The following is a 20,563-nucleotide window of genomic DNA, read 5'->3' as shown; positions in this document are numbered from 1 at the left end:
TCAATTGTCCTATTTATCTCTGTTGCTCAATTTCAAATTTTCTTGACTGCATTTTGCAAATGCCTTATGACATTCTTCAATTATTTCATGAGGCTTTACAAAATGGTTATGTTTTAGACTATCTCTTTAATTTAAGCTAAAATTGAATAATGAAAAGAGTCATGTGATCTGCAATGGGATCGACTTGATAACCAGCTGTGACTTGGTGATCATGGAAACTGGAAGGTGGGGACTGCTTGGGAATGAAGGAAGATGGTTGCGTTGAGGTTAAATGGTATTGAAATGTATATGCCAGCACTTGAGAACCATTGCGGAAACTGTTCCTGGTTTAGCAGACGTTCTGTATAGATGCCCAGCAGATGCTGATGGCAGGCTGGCCTTGTAATCAAAAGGAATGAACCAGCAGGAATTTTTTTTTTAAATCTCTCTGAAAGAATCATCCTTATGTGGCTGAGAGAAGGAATCACTGGGACCTTTACATTTGTTGTTGCCACAATATTTCCTACATTCAGATTTATTTCTGATTAAAATGTACTGGAATCTTCAAAATTGTTAATTAAAATAAATCTCAAAAAAACCTTTCTAACGAAGGATATTAAAGTCCTTTTCAAAAATGCCTTCTAGCATATGTTCTGGATTTCACCCAATTGCAAAAAAATGTTTGTTTTAGTGTGAATGCAATGCAAATGATCATAATCCATTAATGCCAGATTTTGGTAACTAGTGCTAATTCATGAATACTGTACTTGTTCTACTCACTTTTGTCTGGCAAGTTGCTTAGTTTTGACCTACTGAGCAAAAATCATGTTTATTTTTGTTTCTATTTGGTTATTTTTTAAAGGTTCTCCAAGTATTTTAGTGTCTTATTTCTTGAGTTAAAGTATCTCATCCCTTCAGACTGTTTTGTTTTGGAGTGAATGTTATTTCTTGCCACAACAGTAGAGTCATGGAGATGTACAGCATGGACACAGACCCTTTGGTCCAACTTGTCCATGCCAACCAGATATCCCAACCCAATCTAGATCCACCTGCCAGCACTTGACCCATATCCCTCCAAACCCTTACTATTCATATGCCCATCCAGATGCCTTTTAAATGTTGCAATTGTACTAACTTCCACCACTTCCTCTGGCAGCTCATGCCATACACATACCACCATCTGTGTGGAAAGTTGCCTCTTAAGTCTCTTTTATATCTTTCCCCTCTCACCCTAAACCTATGCCCTCTAGTTCTGGATTCCCCCCACCCCAGGGAAAAGTCTTTATCTATTTATCCTATCCATGCCCCTCATGATTTTATAAATCTCTATAAGATCACCCCCAGCCTCTGACGCTCCAGGGAAAAAAGCCCTAGCCTATTCAACCTCTCCCTATAGCTCCCTCTCCAACCCTGGCAACATCCTTGTAAATCTTTTCTGAACCCTTTCAAGTTTCACAACATCTTTCCGTTAGGGAGAAGACCAGAATTGCATGCAATATTCCAACAATGTCCTGTACAGCTGCAACATGATCTCCCAACTCCTGTACTCAATACTCTGACCAATAAAAGAAAGCATTCCAAATGCCTTCTTCACTATCCTATCAACCTGCGACTCCACTTTCAAGGAGCTATGAACCTGCACTCCAAGGTCTTTTTGTTCAGCAACACTCCCTAGGCCCTTACTTATACACTTAGCAAGTGTATAAGTCTTGCTAAGATTTGCTTTCCCAAAATGCAGCACCTCGCACTTAACTAAATTAAACTAATTACTTGGGGTGGCGCAGTGACTCAGTGGTTAGCACTGCTGCCTCACAGCGCCAAGGACCCGTGTTCACTTCCACCTCGGGTGACTGTCTGTGTGGAGTTTTCACATTCTCCCCATGTCTGCGTGGTTTTCCTTCCACAGTCCAAAGATATGCAGGTTAGGCTAGGTGAATTGGTCATGCTAAATTGTCCTTAGAGTTAGGAGGAATGAGTCTGGGTTGGTTAGACAATATAGACAATAGACAATAGGTGCAGGAGTAGGCCATTCTGCCCTTCGAGCCTGCACCACCATTCAACATGATCATGGCTGATCATTCTTAATCAGTATCCTGTTCCTGCCTTATCTCCATAACCCTTGATTCCACTATCCTTGAGACCTCTATCCAACTCTTTCTTAAATGAATCTAGAGACTGGGCCTCCACTGCCCTCTGGGGAAGAGCATTCCACACAGCCACCACTCTCTGGGTTACTCTTTGGTGGGTAGGTGTAGACAGTTGGGCCGAAGAGCCTGTTTCTACACTGTAGGTAATCCAATCTAAAATCTAAACTCCATCTGTCACTTCTCAGCCCATTGGCCCATCTGATCAACATCCCATTGTAATTTGGGGTAACCTTCTTCGCTGTCCACTATACCTCCAAGTTTGGTGTCATCAGCAAACTTACCAATTATACCTCCAAATCATTTATATAAATTACAAAAGTAGTGGTTCTAGCACCAATCCTTGTGGCACTCCACTGGTCACAGGCCCTCCAGTCTGAAAAACAACTCTCCACCACCACTCTCTGTCTTCTACCTTTGAGTCAGTTCCGTATCCAATGGCTAATTCTCCCTGTATTCCATGAGATCTAACCTTGCTAACTAGTCTCCCATGGGGAACCTATTCAAATGCCTTACTAAAGTCCATATAGATCACATCTACTGCTCTGCCTTCATCAATCCTCTTTGTTACTTCTTCAAAAATATCAATCAAGTTTGTGAGACATGACTTCCCATGCATAAAGCCATGTTGACTATTCCTAATCAGTCCTTGCCTTTCCAAATACATGTACATCCTGTCCCTCAGGATTCCTTCCAACAACTTGCCCACCACCGACATCAGGCTCACTGGTCTAGTTCTAAATTAGAGCTTCTCTTCATCAGGTTGAGAGCTGAAACTTTGAGATTATGAGCCCTGAGGCCACAATTTCCACCATGGTGCTCTGACCAAGGCATAACAGCTGTAACAGCTGTGTTCCCACTCTCTCCAGTCTCAGTCAGAGCTCATGACAATTTTCAAACTTCACAATGGGGTCATAGATGGAAGGAAGTTTGAGAGGCACACTTCTAAATATTCTAAAAGTGTTCTGCATGTGTAATACCTTCTTAATGAAGGCAATGTTTGTTTTAATATTTTACTCAAATATCTTTTAATAAATACTGATGAAGCATCCAATTTAATGCAAATCAAGCCTTCAGTCCTTCTCAACTAATCTCTTTTTGTGGTGATGAAACACCTGCAATAGAATCTTGCTAAGAAGTTACAGTCTCATCTGTCAGCTGGCTAACTCGCAAGAAAACCAGGCTCCCTCTTCCAGCAAAGCCCATTGAATCACATGCCAATTAGGCAGTGGATGAAGTCACTGGTGTGGCCCATTGCACAACAAATACCAAGTCGTTATAAACAGCTCAGTACTGCTGTCTGTGAAAACTCTGGCACACTACTTAAATCTCTAGTTCAAACTTATCCTCATCACTTACAAATTTCCCAATTTGCAGAAAATCATCAATTTCAAAAATTACAAATGAATGCAAGATAAATCAAAAATTAAGGCTAGTTGTCAAGTCCATGGGGGGACTTTGATTTTAAATGCAGTAATCTGTTAGGGGGAGATTAAGTATTTAAAGAAATATAAATTACAGGTGATGACATTGCAAATTGTCAGTGCAATGCAATATTGGTTCACCTTATTTAGGGAAGGATGTTAATACATTGGAGTCAGTTCAGATAAAGTTTAATAGACTAATGGACAGGTTTGTCTTTTGATGTGAGGTTGGATTGATAGGTGAAGAAAGTGGAGTTGAGGATTATCAGATCAGCAATGATCCCATTGAATGGTGGAGCAGACTCTGAATAGCCTACTTCTGAGCTGAATAGCCTACTTCTGCTCCCACATCTTATGGTTTTATGGCCAGTCTTACATCCACTCGTGTTTAGAAGGGCAAGAGGCAACTCAATTGAAACATACAAGATCTTGAGGGGTCTTAACAGGGTAATTGTGAAGAAGATGTTTCCTGTTAGGAGAGAATCTAGAACTACGAATCACTTTAAAAATCAAGCGTTGCCAATTTAAAGCAAAGAAGAAGGGAATTTTTTCTCACTGAGGCTTGTCATTCTTTGCAAAACTCTCCTTAAAAAGGTGCTGAAAGCAGAATTCTTGAATCTTAAGATGTTGGTGGATAGATTAGTTAAGGAGGAGGGAGAAATCATTATTGGGAATGTGGATTTGAGGTTACAATCATATCGTCCTTGATCCTATAGGATAATAGAGCAGGCTTAAGGGGATGACTAGCATACCCCTGCTGCTTGTGTATGTTTTTATGTAAATTTTAACACACTGAGAATATTGGATGGTAAATGTAGAGCTTAGGAGGAAAAGGAATAAAAATCCAAAAGGGCAATGATTACAGTAATTCCAATGAAACAGTGGGGTGCAAGATTGGTTCTGACCATGGGAGAGTCTACATTCTAAATTTGAGAAAGGATCACTGATCGAGTAACAACAATTTCCAATCCCCTGTCTGAGAATTGCAGAACTGTGCTAGGATTCTTCAAGCATTATCCCCACCCCCAAACCAGACAATCTGACAGTACTCGATAACTGCAGCTTGGTAGAAATTTGAATGTTGTCACAAGGAAAAGGTGAGACTTTGGCACTCACGAGGAAATAAGTCATCTTCTGAGGCACTGATTCAGACAGCTTGAGTCACGTGGAATAACAGCAATAATCAGATGGAAAGGTTGTTGTGTCATCATAGTCTTACCAGACCATAGGGCTGCTCACTCATTAGCAAGAGAGATGACTCATAGTGATTTGATCTCAGCCAGTGATGGGAAATGAGCCCACATTGGGGTGGCACAGTGGCTGAGTGGTTAGCACTGCTGTCTCACAGCAACAGGGTCCCAGGTTCAATTCCAGTCTGTGGAGTTTGCACATTCTCCCTGTGTCTGCGTGGGTTTCCTCCGGGTACTCCGGTTTCCTCCCACAGTCCAAAGATGTGCAGATTAGGTGAGTTGGCCATGCTAAATTACCCATAGTATTAGATGCATTAGTCAGGGGAATGGGTCTGGATGGGTTGCTCTTTGGAGGATTCGTGTGGACTTGTTGGACAGTTTCCACACTGTAGGGAATCTAGTCTAATTGTTGGTATCATACTGCTTTGCAAACCAACCATCCATGCTTTGCAAACCAACCATCCAACTGAGTTAAACCAACCATCGCTGCTTTGGGAGGTTTCTCACAATAACTTCACTTATTATATTGGCAAATTGGAAACTCCAGAGTCTTCATTGTTGGATGTGTTGGTGAACCTGCAGGAGATTCATTCCAGGCTATGGTTCATGGTTCAAGCGATCATTGTTTGAAAGTGTTGTTGTATCTGATAATTGTCAGCCATCAGAGAATGCTGCCCAAGCTACAATGGGTATTAAGACAAATCATCATCAGTTCCTAAACTTTAAAGCAGTATGCACTCCTGAGTTACCTCTGACAGGAGCCTGCACCTTGTATTGATCCTTAATTTTGTGTTTCGCCTGGACAGGTTACAGAGGTCAGAAAGGTGAAAGAGGTGAACCTGGAATCACACTTCCTGGTGTTGTTGGTCCCCGTGGTCCTCCAGGTATGAAGTAACCTCATGTCTCATTTTCTAACTTTGCCTTCTTTCTGCTGTTTGTGATTCATGATGAAGCAGGAACATAATGAAGTAGAGCTGTCAGCATAGTAATTCTGTCTTTGTTGCATAATGGTCATAGCTTGTAGCTAATACTCTACCAACATGAATCGGGCAAGCCAAGTATCAAGATTCCCACTAGTCAATATGAATTCTTTTAGATAATTGGTTCCCCAATCACAATTCACTACTCGCAATGTAGTCTCCTCTACAGTGGGATGACAAAACCCACAATGTGTGACCACTTTATGGAACACCAGAGACAATTATTCTGAATTCCAGTTGCCTGCTACTACTACACACAACCATCTTTACTGGCCAATATTTCTGTCTTCGGCCTCCAGTGAGGCACAGCACAAGTTGGATGAACAGCATCTCCTTTTCTACTTGGGGACCCAGCAACCTTCAGAACTCAATATCTATTTTAATTATTTTAGAACTTCAACTCCTTTCATGTTCCTTACCCACCCTAACGCCTCAGACTCTTACGCAACATGACTGCTTCTCAGCATAGCCAACCCATTTTCATCTAATAATGCTCCAGCATTATCAGCTTTTCTTTCTCCCTGGCACACTATTATCTATCCTTTTGTCTCTGCAACTTACTTTCTCTCTATCTGGGCACCATCACCACCTATTCACTCATTCCTTCTCTCACATCTGACCCCTTGTCTTCAGCATACATACCACCTCAGCTATTGGTGCTGAAGAAGGATCACTGGACTTCTCTCCACAACTGCTACCAGACCAGCTGAATTTCTCCACCAATTTCTGTTTTTGTTTCAGAGGCTCGGAATCCTGAAGCAACTCACCACTTCCCTTCTCAAAGCCTGTTCACCATCTAAAACACACAAGTCAAGAGTGTTCTGAAATACTCCCACTGGATGAGTGCAGCAGCAGCTCAATAAATTCAACACCAAACAGCCTGCCATATCCACAAGCATCTACTCCCTTGACAACAGGCGCTCAGTAGCAGCAGTGCATACTTTCTATAAGATATGCTGCAGAAATTTACCAAAGTCCTTAAAAAGTATGTTCCAAACCCATAACCATTTCCATTTGAAAGAAAAGGGAGCCACGTACATGGAACACCATTACCTGCGGTTTCCCCTCCGAGTTACTCACCATCCTGACTTGGAACTATATCACCTTCATTCACTGTCACTGAGTCAAAATTCACAAAATTCTCCTGCTCTTCAGATGCTGCCTGACCCACTATGCTTTTCTAGCACCACGCTTTTTGACTCTGACTCTCTAGCATCTGCAGTCCTCATTTTCTCCAAATTGTCAATAGTGGGAAATCAATCTTGATAAGGTCAGGATTGCTAAAGTCAGTAGTGAGGATGGTCAGCATTGGTCCAATTAAGGAAGTTCAGGATTGCAAAAATCAGTATTAGAAAAAGATATTATTAGAAAAATCAGTACTGTGACTATTATATTGGGGAAGGTCAGCATTCGGAAAGACAATTTGAGAACGGTCAAAATTGGGAAGGTTAATGCTATGATTTTCAGATCTGAGGAAGTGTCACTGAACCCAAAACCTTAACTCTGATTTCCGTCCACATGTTCTTCCAGTCCTGCTGAGCTTTTCCAGAAATTTCTGATTTGTTTCTGATTTCCAACATTCATAGTTCTTTCAGTTTTTATGATTTTTGGTATTGGGGAAGGTCATTTTTGGGGAAGGTCAGTTTTGGGATTGATCAGTATTGGCAAAGGACATTTTTGAAGAAAGCCAGTTTTGAGAATGGTCAGTATTTGGATGGTCAATATTAGGTGCAATCATTATTGGGGGCGGTCATTATTGGGAATGGTCAATATTGGGGGCAGTCAGTAAGGTCACTTTTGGCGAAGATCTTCTCTGCGTCATTTTACAATAGTGACAAATGTAATTTTGATTTTGGGATGCATACAACATAAAGAAATCTCCACTCAGCCAACCCCTACACTCCACCAGACTTATGCAGATTATCCAATTGTGCTCATTTTTCTGGCCTTTCCTAACATTAATGTTCCTACTTTGCCTCTGTCCACAGGTAATGTTGACAATAGAATCTGTTTAATTACTCTGCAGGTGAATGCATTCTCTTGAACCAGCTATAGCTATTCTGGAAAGCAAAATGAATTAATTCTAGTGAACAGTTTTCAGTGCAAAGCTGACACCCTGCTCATTACTGATGCTATAATGATCTTTGATTATTTCTGGTTATTTGCCTCTTGCCTTTGTGATGTTATGAGGAACACAACGAGCAATGATGGTTCAATTGATGGCATTCATGTAAAATGGATGGATAGTAAATTAGTGACTTATTTACATTAAGTTCATTTCTGTTTCAATAAAATCCCCTTCATTGTCCTCCTATTTTCTCACTTTGCTATCAACTTGACTTCCTATCTTCTCTTTTACCATTTTGACATAGCTTTTTCTCTTTTTCAAATTATGATTATTCATGTGATTTGGTTTAAAATTACTGTTATAAATTTAACTGTTCAAAATTATTGTTACAATTTTTCCCTGCTCTTTCACTTTTTCTACTCCCACAGACTATCTGAATGCTTAGTATAATTCTGGTCACCAGGAAGAATGTAGAGGCTTTGGAGAGGGTGCAAAAGAGGTTTACCAGGATCCTGCCTGGATTAGAATTAGAATTAGAATTAGAATTTCCTTTATTGTCACATATACTCAATGAGTATAGTGAAAAGTTCATTTGTCACTAATTACAGCATCTACCTAGATACAAAAGTATCTAGGTACAGCTTCTTTAGTTACAAGATCTTAGACAATAGAGAAATAAAATGTCCACTATGACAGAAATAAAAGGCCAGTACAGCACAACAATTGGCACCAAGATTCCAGTCCGCCCTGGGCCTGTCTCCACAGTGCACTGCACATGCCACACTGCTGCAGGGGTTCAGGAGGTCACCACACAATGCCAGGAGGCCCCTACAAGAGGCTGGGAGGTCACCATGGGAGGCCACTGCATGAGGCCAGGAGTTGTCACCAGAGGCTGCAAGTCGTCACTTACCAGAGACTGGGAATCATCGCCAGAGACTGGGATGTCACCAGAGGCAAGAGTCGAGGAGAAAATAGCCCTAAGAGGAAGAAAAAGAGGAGATAAAGAAGAAAAGAATAATGAGTGGAAAGGATGGACTTCAGCTGCTGCCATCTTGAGTTTTACGAGCTATAAAGACAGGCTAAAAAAACTGGGGTTATTTTCTCTGGAGTGGCGGGGGGACTTGATAAAAGTCTATGAAGTTATGAGATGCACAGATAGGGTTGACAGTCAGAATCTTTTTCCCAGCATTTAAGGTGAGAAGGAGAAAGTTTGAAGGAGATGTGAGGGATAAGTTTTTACACAGAGAGTGGTAGGAGTCTTAAACATGCTGCCAGGAGTAGTGATGGAGGCAGATACAATAGGAGTGTTTAAGTGACTTTTGTTAAGCACATGAATATGCAAGGCATGGTGGGATAGGGAGATAAGGCAGACCAAAAAGATTAGTTTAATTTGGCATCATGTTCGGCTCAACATCGTGGGCTGAAGGACCTTTTCCTGTGCTCTATAGTTCTGTGTTCTATGTTAACAAAATGACAAGTCGAATTTGAAATAGCTTTTTCAATTGGAATGGCTTTCTGTCTGATAGTTCGACAGGCAAGTGCTACTGATGTCTGTGAATCATTCACCTGACTGCCTCTCTTATGTGTTTCAGGCTTGCCAGGATTGGGAACAGTAGGTCCTCCTGGTCCACAAGGCATCACTGGTCCTCCAGGGCAAGACGGAAAATGTGATCCTTCAAACTGTCTCTTTCCTGAAAGCTTACTACAACCACCTCCAAAAGGATAAAAAAAAGTCCAGCTTTTAGCCAGATATATCTTGTCTGGCAGTTTGGAACTTCTCGAACACGTGTTACAATCCAGACAAAGCCTCACCAGTACAGGAACCCAAACTCTTTTCTTTGCAATTTACAAAACTGTATGGGTAATTCCTGGTGTGTAGGTCAAATGCTGATCAAGGCTCATTCAGAATGGAGTCTTTCTGTGTTCCAGTCTGACGACAAATGTTATATTCACAATTTAATTGAGAAAGTGTTGTGTCGAGCATGGAACACAGCACTGCAATAGTTATTTGCATTTACAAATCTAACTGATAGATTTGGTCAGTGATTCTGTTACTTGTCCTTAATATATTGTCTTGTGGGGGATCTGTCTGGTAAAATATCTCAGCGACTTTCCATACAATTCAATGAAATATATATCATATCAATGGGCAATGGCTGTTTGTACACAACATCAATCCCCCTTGTTCTCATTCCGTTTACTACCACTTAATCTCATAGAAAATAAAAAAACCTCGGCACAGGAGACCATATGGCCCATTATGCCTATGCTGGCTGTTTGAATGAGCTATCGAATTTATCTCACTTTCTTCATGACCTGCCAAGTATTTCTTTTCAAGTATTTGCATTTTGCATTTTGAACTTTATTATTGATTCTGCTTCTAGCACCTTTAAAAATCTTATTTTATCTGTAGTATTGAAAAACATAAATAACCTTGGACCTGATGGCTACAGTTCTGCAATCTTAATTAACAAAATGGAGTAATTATACATTAGAGCTATGATTGTTTATTATCTTAAACTTCCTTTGCTGCCTTTGTCTCTTCAGTTCAATCATTACAAGAATTACTTTTCCATGGGTTACATTTTTTAATCATTTATTTCTGTGAAGCAAACAATTTGCTGTTGTTATTGCTTTTGCCAGTGCATGTTACACAATGATCCATGCAACTGACTGCTGGTCAGGTAAATTGCATCACAATTCAGTAGCTCCCCCTCATGATTTTGGATTCAAGATCGATGTGTTATGAGGAGTCTGAAAAATGTTTGATAATGAAACTGTGTGATAATGTATGCTTTTCCCCTCAACACTTTAATAGTATGTACTTTAAGCAACAAAATGCTTTATTTAAACAGAAAAGAAAACCTTAAGTCCCTGTTTTTGACTGGTACGCTGGCTTAACATTGTTGTTGATTACTTTCCACACTTGTAATGCACAAACACTGAGTGGGCCACTGTTTAGCTGCAATCTTTAATTTGAACTGTGTGGAACAAAGACTATTCCAAAGAGTGCTATGTGTATATTTTGAATTTTTTTAGTTAACGATAACAATATTTAATTTGCTTACTGCTTGGAATCTCCGATGCCGGCTTTTAAACGTAGATGTTGATTTAATTCAAATATGATTGAAGTTGGTAGATCTTATTTTTTATAAAATGTAAAATTGCTATTATTTTATTTTCATATTTGTGTGATAAATATTATTTTCTAAGTGTTGCATTGAGTTGCTGCAAATCATAGATTGTATTGTGATTGTTGCTCCAAACCTGTTAACTACAGCAGATAATTTTCTCCCTTTACATATTGGCATGTTTTTATATTACCAGTTTATCTGAATGAGATGTATATGCTGTCATTTCTTATATGTTGCTGAAAACAAGAACTTCGTCTGCTGCTGTGCGCTGGTGCCAGTTCCTTTGATCAAAAATAGAGGAGTTTGTTTAATATGAATTGTTAGCAGAAGAATCTCCTGTTAAGAGCATTCCATTCCTGACCCTGCCTCCAGCAGTATTTGGACACTTAAAACAATGCATAATTGGCCAGACCGGAGCTGAAACATGAATTCATTCTTCAGTTCGAATGTACCATGATTGGAAAATCTCCTTCTGATCTGACCTGTCTTCATGATCACTTATAGATGCAGTGATAGACTTTTTACCTTCAACAAGATATTTGTACATGATGACATTATACTTATGTTAGCTCCAATAGCATAAGAATTACGCATGAGCAATGTGGTTTTGAAAAATTTGAAAAATATTTATTATATCTCCTGATATCTGCATATATTACAATTACAGATTTACAGTTACAGCCCTGTCTGGGTTAATTGTGAGTAATTCAATTACAAACATCTGCAAGCTTCCCTCAACATATTGCGCATTAGTTATTCGACATAATACACCTTAAGACTAATAAACATGTTAACTACTTTTACAGAGTGACATTGTAATGCTGTACAATGGTCTGAGCATCAGACATTAGGCAGGTCTTTCTAAAAACTACCACAGTCATGATGGGCTGTGTAGCCTCCTTCTGCCCTGTATGATAGTACAATCAGAAAAAGTAACCTGGTTTTCTCAGCATGAATGGAAGGAAAAGTAATTGAATGTAAATATAAAATTTCTTGTCATTTTTAGCTCTGACTTCCAACATTAATATTATCTTTTTGACATTTTCTTCAGCTTTGGTAATGTTCATAATGTTCAAAAGTTTAAGCAATTTGGTATCAGCCAAATTTAATATTCACGAGATTGATTTAATCCTTGCCCTTCTTTTTGCCTCCTTTTTCCGGAACTGGTGCTGCCTGGATCTACAGTATTGTTTTAAACCTGCACCAAGTTGCTATCAAAGGGTGTTGTCATGAATGTCTGCTCATGGGATTACTTGAGACCAACAGAAAATGCTGTTATTTTGAATTGTCCTTGAATCATAATGACAGTGTAATTGCTGTAAAACATTTATTTCAGAATTAAGGCTGGTGAATGCTTTTGTAAAAGAATGCAGAAACACTTGTGAATATTTGCTGTTATTGTTGCTAAGTTTTTTTTCTGCAGTCATTAGTGTGACTACATCTCTGTCATTGCTTATGAAAGCATATTGTATTGTGAAGACAGACACCTAAATAACAATTTTGTTAAATTGATGGATTTATGTTTCCTTTCACAGAACAAATCCAGATCTATATGTTGTTTAATTGCATGATCGCAATGAGGAAAAAAATGTTTAAGACTTCAATCTACAGTTGATGGGTGAAAGTGATGATACCAGCTGGATTTATCACTCAGTACCCTGTACACAGTGTCCTACCTCACTTGAGGGCTAGTGTTGATATGAATTTGCAAAATACATTATTTTATTGCGGCATTAATTCATTTTCTTATTATAATGAATGTAGTTTTCTTCAGTCTTACATGAAATGATCTTAATTTCCATATTATTGGCTTATTCAGTGACAGTTCACATTATTTAGAGAAGGTTCCTTTTTATTTGTTTGGTTCCTTTTTGATTTTCTCCATTCTCCAGAGGAGTTGAGGTCTAGAACCTTAACTGTTTTAAGATGTTGTATCTTGTCCAGGAGTTGTACCTCATGGTTCAGTGATGATGCTGCTCAGGAGGAAGGATAGTCAAGCTTTACTCCATCCTCACTCTCTTCCTCCCATGCAGCAAGGGGCATGTTCCATCAAGAACATGCTTGGGGAATCCAGATTGATTTTGCTCCATTTCAGCGATGGGGAAAGAAAGCCGGTGATACAGCTCCAACATGCCACCCTGGGTAAGACCAGTCAACTCAGTCATTGACCAGGGATCAAACTGTCTCCAGCTTCACTTTTCACTGGCTCAAGTAATCATATAGGAGGACAGAGAAGTACTATATTTCAGTTTGAATTACAAATGGATCGGGATGTTGGGGCAGCCGGTGTTTTTACTTCTACTGGAGCTTCAGACTGTACATGTTTAACTTAAAGTGTAAGCAGGTTATTGATTCAATTTCTTTATATTATTCAATACAATTTTTTTCTTTGTTAAGTATAGATTGTTGGAAGCTTTCATAACTCCTATTCCTACCTTCTGGTTTTCAATGAGTTTTTGAATCATGTTAAATTCTGTACTGTGACCTAATAAAGTATGTCTTGAGATACATTCAGTTTATTTCTTCATGATGAATTCTTATTTTATAAGCCTGTATTTGCAAGTTAAAGAACATCAGAGCACGGAGGGGAAACAGAGTCGAAGGGATAGATTTAAGACGTCTCGCGGAAAAAAATGCGAACAGATTTGATAGAGATTTTCAAAATCATGAGCAGACTGAATAAACTAAAAATGTTCCTGCAAAGGAAGCAAATTGAGAGAGTTTAGAATTAAAGCAATGTGCAAATGAATCAAGGGTGATGTGAGAAAACACATTTTCACAGTGACTAGTTAGAAATGGAGTGCACTGCCTGAAAATATGATGGAGGCAGGTTCAAATGAAGCATTTAAAAGGGTATTTGATGATTATTTGGATAGTAATGATGTGCAGAGATATGGGGAAATGGTAGATATTGGCACAGGAAAATAGAATGTGCAGGTACGATATGCTGAATGGACTTCCTTCTGCCTGACTGGAGTATAGGAGGTTGAGGGTTGGAACTTATAGAGGTTTATGAAATCATGAGGAGCATAGATAAAGTGAATAGCAAAGGTCTTTTCCCTAGGGTAGGGGAGTTCAAAATTAGAGGGCATGTTTTTAAGATGAGAGGAGAAAGATTTAAAAGGGGCCTGCGAGCAACATTTTCACACGAGGTTCGTTCAAATTTGAAATGAATTATCAAAAGAAGTGGTAGATGCGGGTACCGTTACACATTTGAAAGATATTTGAAAAAGTATATAAATAGGAAAAGTTTAGAGGGATATGGGCCAAACACGAGCAAGTGGGACTAGTTTAGTTTGGGTAACTTGATTGGCATGGCCAGGTTGTACTGAAGGGGCCTGCTTTCATGCTGTGTACTCTATAGTAGTTCTGTGATTTTGAGTCAAAATACATTTTCTCTATTACATATTGGAATTGACTGTCTATGACTGCTCGAAAATTATATTTTAGAATTTCATAGGCTGCAGTTAAGAGATGCTTCAGAGATAAAACCAAATAAAAATGATGCATATCACAGGCAATCGAGGTGTTAATTGAATTAGTCGAGCTTGACATTTTGCACTGCATTATGTGTCCTTGTCAGAGAATCATTCTTTGCTTCGTATCAGTGAAGGAACTTCAGACTTTTGTTTGAAAGGATCTTCAGAGGGAATTGAATATTCCACAGGTCCCTGCTGCTGTAGAAACTGCAGTGGAGTGCAGCTGTATGTCAATCTGCAGAAAAATGCCCCTCCTTTTGCTTGTACCAGGAAATCAGGCCAGTTTCCAATTGCTTTTGTGGCATGCAAAGCGAGCTTGTGTTGGTTTCCATATAGGGAGTGGGTGATATCTTCTGAGGAGCATGATTCACTCATAGAACATAGAACATAGAACTATACAATGCAGAACAGGCCCTTTGGCCCTCGATGTTGCGCCGATTCAAGCCCACCTAACCTACACTAGCCCACTATCCTCCATATGCCTATCCAATGCCCGTTTAAATGCCCATAAAGAGGGAGAGTCCACCACTGCTACTGGCAGGGCATTCCATGAACTCACAACTCGCTGAGTAAAGAATCTATCCCTAAGATCTGTCCTATACCTACCACCCCTTAATTTAAAGCTATGCCCCCTCGTAATAGCTAACTCCATACATGGAAAAAGGTTCTCATGGTCAACCTTATCTAAATCCCTAATCATCTTGTACACCTCTATCAAGTCACCCCTAAACCTTCTTTTCTCCAATGAAAACAGCCCCAAGTGCCTCAGCCTTTCCTCATAGGATCTTCCTACCATACCAGGCAACATTTGGTAAATCTCCTCTGCACCCGTTACAGTGCCTCCACATCCTTCCTATAGTATGGCAACCAAAACTGCACACAATACTCCAGATGAGGCCGCACCAGAGTCTTATACAACTGCAACATGACCTCAGGACTCCGGAACTCAATTCCTCTACCAAAAAAGCCAGTACACCATACGCCTTCTTCACCGCACTATTTACCTGGGTGGCAACTTTCAGAGATCTGTGTACATGGACACCAAGATCCCTCTGCTCATCCGCACTATCAAGTATCCGACCATTAGCCCAGTACCCCATCTTTTTGTTACTCATACCAAAATGAATCACCTCACAATTAACCATATTGAACTCCACCTTTCTGCCCAGCTCTGCAGCTTATCTATATCCCGCTGTAACCTGAAACATCCTTCCTCACTGTCAACAACTCCACCGACTTTCGTATCATCCGCAAACTTGCTCACCCAGCCTTCTAGCCCCTCCTCCAGGTCATTTATAAAAATGACAAACAGCAATGGTCCCAAAACAGATCCTTGCAGAAAACACCACTCGTAACTGCACTCCAAGATAAACCTTTACCATCAACTACTACCCTCTGTCTTCTTCCAGCCAGCCAATTCCTAATCCAAACCTCCAACTCACCCTCAATGCCATACTTCCATATTTTTTGCAGTAGCCTACCATGGGGAACCTTATGAAACGCCTTACTAAAATCCATATACACCTGATCTACCGCTTTCCCCTCGTCCACCTCCTTAGCCACCTTCTCAAAGAATTCAATAAGGTTTGTGAGGCACGAAACCATGCTGACTATCCTTGATCACATTATTCCTATCCAGATGTTCATAAATCCTATCCCTTACAATTCTCTCCAAGACTTTGCCCACAACAGAAGTGAGGCTCACCGGCCTATAGTTACTAGGGTTATCCCTACTCCCCTTCTTGAACAATGGAACCACATTTGCTATCCTCCAGTCTACTGGCACTATTCCTGTAGACAACGAGGACATAAAAATCAAGGCCAATGTTACTCAGTTAGGCTTTGTCGCTCACATGCCCATTGGAATACATACTCCATTGATTTAGAGACTGGCTCTCGTTCTGATATGGTAATATCATTTTCAAATTTGAACCCAGGCAATTCTGTCAAACACGTATGTGCCACTGTCAATATGAGCCGCTTCATGCCTTCCTTCATTCAGCCCCATCTCCATATCCTTTGATGTTCCCACCACTGCCATGTATTTATCCAGTTTCAAATACAGAAGATTAGATTAGATTACATTACAGTGCGGAAACAGGCCCTTCGGCCCAACAAGTCCACACCAACCCACCGAAGTGCAACCCACCCATACCCCTACATTTACCCCTTACCTAACACTACGGGCAATTTAGCATGGCCAATTCACCCGACCTGCACATCTTTGGACTGTGGGAGGAAACCGGAGAAAACCCACGCAGACACGGGGAGAACGTGCAAACTCCACACAGTCAGTCGCCTGAGGCAGGTGCTGTGAGGCAGCAGTGCTAACCACTGTGCCACCGTGTTGCCCACGGTGTCTTCATCTCAACTACTGTTTGAGGTGTGCTCCTATTAGTAACTATAGTGTCAACACTTCTCCTCTTTCTCTAATTGTGAGCACTAAGCACTGACCCCCTTCCCCCATGAATCCAGCATAAGTAGCTGCATACTGAACGCCCTCAGATCCAGTATGAGCAACCAAACAATGATCCCATGGATCTACTTTGGCACTTACACACTGATCCCCTGGATCCACTCTGAACATCTACACAGTGACACCTTGGATCAACTGTGTGCACCTACAAATTGACCTCATGGGAGCATCTTCACAACGACCCCTTGGACCCATTGGGCACCTGCACACTGATCCCCACTGGATTCAGTGTGACTTCACTCTGACTCCTGCTAGATTGTGTGTGTGTGTGTCTTCATACTGACCCACTGTATGCTTTAACACCCACAACCTGAATCTTGTGTGTATCTTCACACTGACCTACTTTATCCAGTGTGAGTGCTTTCACAATTAGCTCAGCCTTCATGCACCAACTCGGGAATGGTGTGAGGTAGCAGCAGCAACAAACAATGCTGAAATACCAGTAGAGATGCCATCCGATACCAAAATGGCCCCAATGTAGTGAAATTCAGACTCTACTGTACAATACCAGATGTTAGCCGTTTTAATCTCCAGTGAGACTACGTCAATGTACTGGAAACTCATGGGTCTTTTAATCTCTGGAAGAGAAAATCATTGCATGACAATTTTTTAAAAAATCCATTCATGCATCATGGATGTCACTAGCCAGCCTGCATTTATTGCCCAAGCCCAATTTCCCTTGAGGTGGTGGTGTGAAGCTGCCTTCTTGAATTGCTACAGTCTGGGTCCTTTGGGTTGACCCACAGTGTGCTTAGGCAGGGAATTCCAATTTTTTGATCCCAGCATATATTTCCAAGTCAGTATGATGTGTGGCTTGATGAGGACCTTGTAGATGATGACATTCCCATATGTCTGCTGCCCTTGACCTTCTAGGTGTGGTGTGTTTGGGTGTGTGTGGGGTTTGGAAGATCAATCTAAGAATCTTTGTCAAATTTCTGCAGTGCATTTTGTAGATAGCATGAACTGCTGCTACTGAGTGTCAGTGGTGGAGGAGATGGATGCTTGTTGATATGGTGCCGATCAAGTAAACTGGTTTGTCAAGCTTCTTTAGTGTTATTGGAGCTGCACCCATCCAGCCATGAGTGCAGTATTCCATCACACTCCTGACTTGTGCCTTGTAGATGATGAACAGGCTTTGGGGAATCAGGAGGTGAGTTACTCACTGCAGTGTTCCCAGCTCTTCTAGCCCCTGTGTTTATGTAGTGAATCCAGTTGAGTTTGTGATCAATGGTAACCCTCAGGATATTGATAGTGGTTGATTCAGTGATGGTAACACCAATCAATGTAAAGGGCTCTTGATTGTCTCTTACTGGAGATGGTCATAACCTGGCATTTATGTAGTAAGAATGTTACTTGCCATGTCTCAGCCCTAGCCTGGATATGTTTCAGATCTTGTTGCATTTGAACATGGATTGCAGCATTGAACTTGAAGATTGTTTTTTAAAAAAAATATGCTGTTAAACCTTTTCATCATGCACATATCCGGAGAGAATTGTAAGAATGCCAAATCTCAAAGGGAACAATAATTTATACTGTATGAGAAGAGGGTAAAGATTAGTTAGCAATGGGACTCTGATTGGTCAATGCCTTGCCATGAGGATGACTTGAAGTAATGTCTATTCCCCAAGCTTTTATTTGAGAGAGCATGTTCTTTCCATTTTCAGCATGCAGATAAATATGGGCTCTAGTATGCATTAGTGAGCTACACTGACAGCAATCTGGTCAGTTTAAAACTGGTTGTTAAGCATAATTTATAAAATAGTCTGGATTATTTAGCAAGCATTATATAATCGTGAAATCACAACTAATTTCAGGACATTATGCTTTGAGTTTTAGAGGCATTGGTTAGTTGAGTAAAGTCAGTACACTGCCTGTTCCAAACAACCAAACACAACTGTTTGATATATTTCACTACTCATTGAGGGGTACAGCCTACATACTCGCATTTTAGTAATGCTGACATTTTGTATTCTTGTAATCCTAGTCTGATGAGTTATTATTTAAAATCTCCAGCATTGATTATTTCATTATAAATCATCATCATATCCTGTCCATAGCAGCACCCAGCTCAAATGATTTGTGTGCCATATGTGTGCTAACATCTGATTATCTGAAAAAGAATATTTCTTTCAAAAGTAAGCACAATTTTATGATGCCCAATTTTTTATAACAAATCAGAATGAAAAAATCTTCAAAATAGTTAAGTGTTCAAGAAAGAACTTGTTAAATTAGTCACTTATTGCAAATAAATGGTGTGATACTTTTAATCCTTTTTTTACAAAGAACACACAGTCATGTACACTGCAAATCTCTTGTCTAGAGAATAATTTGGAAACACACAGGAATAGGAGCTTTGTGATCAAATTGTGCTACTAGCCATTCAACGCTTTAAACTGACCATTCATGGAAAAGCATGGACACATTAATAATATTTCTATTTATTATATTCTTCTGGTACAATGAAAAGATGTCAATTTTGAGAATTAAAATAAATAAGTTTTTTTAACAAAGTAGATCTGTTTCTGGTTTTTATCATTGAGAATACTTAGAGGCCACATAATCTCAGATGACATAACCTTGAGGGCACAAGTTAGTACTCACTATTTTTCTTATACACAAGACCAAAGCGGTTGAGATGAAGTATTCAAATGTCCATATTTTTTAATTCATTTACCAAGAAAAGATCATGCTTTTTCTTGATTATTTTTTTAAAATCAGATATTTACAGAGATTTACAGTGCACAAGGTATTCAATGTGGCATGTTTCAACATGAACGGTCACTGATGATCACTTCTGTACAAATTAAAATCTTCAGGGGTTTCCTGTTAAAAGGTTTAGTATACAATATAGTACATACACCCAGAAAAACCAGCAGAAACAAGTTATCAATTGATTTCTTAAGTTGTGGTTTATCTAATTCACAACATCAAAAGGAGGATATAATTTCTGAGGTAATTACTTATTGTGTAACACACCATGGTAGGAAGGTTATCAGCAATTCATCACAAGCACATTTTCTTTTTGGGTATCTCCTAATCTCCCTGGAATTCCAATTGAAAATTATCATTATTGAGCACCATCTACTGGAATAAGGTCATCATGTACCATTTCCTTGTCATGACAAAACAGTGTTAAAAAACAAAAATATTGAATTCCACATTCCAGATTAAAGCCAACATGGTTTTTTTTATTGGGTCACTTCCTCTTCTCTGCAATATGCTCCACATCCTAAAAGCTGGCTCTCCTAGTATTTCATGGTCCTTTCACATTTTCTGGAGGTGGCGCCCGTAAAGCTTGTGTGCAGGCAGAGGACTCACAGTATCCAGGAGTCCCTGCACGACCAGGTGGACCAGGGATACCAGGCTGACCACTCTTTCCAGGTAAGCCTCTAGGACCATCACGGCCGTCTCTACCAAAGCTATTTTTCCCGGGTTCCCCTGTAAGACATGAAAGATGATCAATATTGCATATAGAATACCAACAGGTTGCTAGCCTATTGAACAAAGAATAAAGAAAATTTACAGCCCAAGAACAGGCCCTTCGGCCCTCCAAGCCTGAGCCGATCCAAATCCACTGTCAAAACCTATCGCCCAATGCCTAAAGATCTGTATCCTTCTGCTTTCCACCTACTCATGCATCTGTCCAGACGCACCTTAAATGAATCTACCGTGCTTGCCTCTATTACCTC

The 20,563-nt window shown here is 40.0% G+C and overlaps 2 protein-coding genes across 5 annotated transcripts in view; one reads left to right on the top strand and one right to left on the bottom strand.

Moving 5' to 3' along the window:
- Positions 1-13,429, top strand: part of LOC140463703 (uncharacterized) — a 438,200-nt gene extending 424,771 nt beyond the window's left edge. For all 4 annotated transcript variants that reach the window (XM_072558071.1, XM_072558067.1, XM_072558062.1 and 1 more), the window contains 2 exons: positions 5,544-5,621; positions 9,378-13,429. In XM_072558071.1, the coding sequence (XP_072414172.1) occupies positions 5,544-5,621; positions 9,378-9,511 (212 nt within the window). In that variant the 3' untranslated portion in view covers positions 9,512-13,429. The remainder of the gene's footprint in view (positions 1-5,543; positions 5,622-9,377) is intronic.
- A 5,681-nt stretch (positions 13,430-19,110) lies between these two features.
- Positions 19,111-20,563, bottom strand: part of col9a1b (collagen, type IX, alpha 1b) — a 154,887-nt gene continuing 153,434 nt past the window's right edge. The window contains exon 32 of the mRNA XM_072558078.1: positions 19,111-20,312. Within this exon, the coding sequence (XP_072414179.1) occupies positions 20,128-20,312 (185 nt within the window). The 3' untranslated portion in view covers positions 19,111-20,127. The remainder of the gene's footprint in view (positions 20,313-20,563) is intronic.

The sequence above is a fragment of the Chiloscyllium punctatum genome, chromosome 3, assembly GCF_047496795.1.
Source record: "Chiloscyllium punctatum isolate Juve2018m chromosome 3, sChiPun1.3, whole genome shotgun sequence".
In the NCBI taxonomy this organism is placed as follows: Eukaryota; Metazoa; Chordata; class Chondrichthyes; order Orectolobiformes; family Hemiscylliidae; genus Chiloscyllium; species Chiloscyllium punctatum.
Note: the sequence above shows the minus strand (reverse complement) of the source record. Positions and strands in the feature narration are given on the sequence as shown.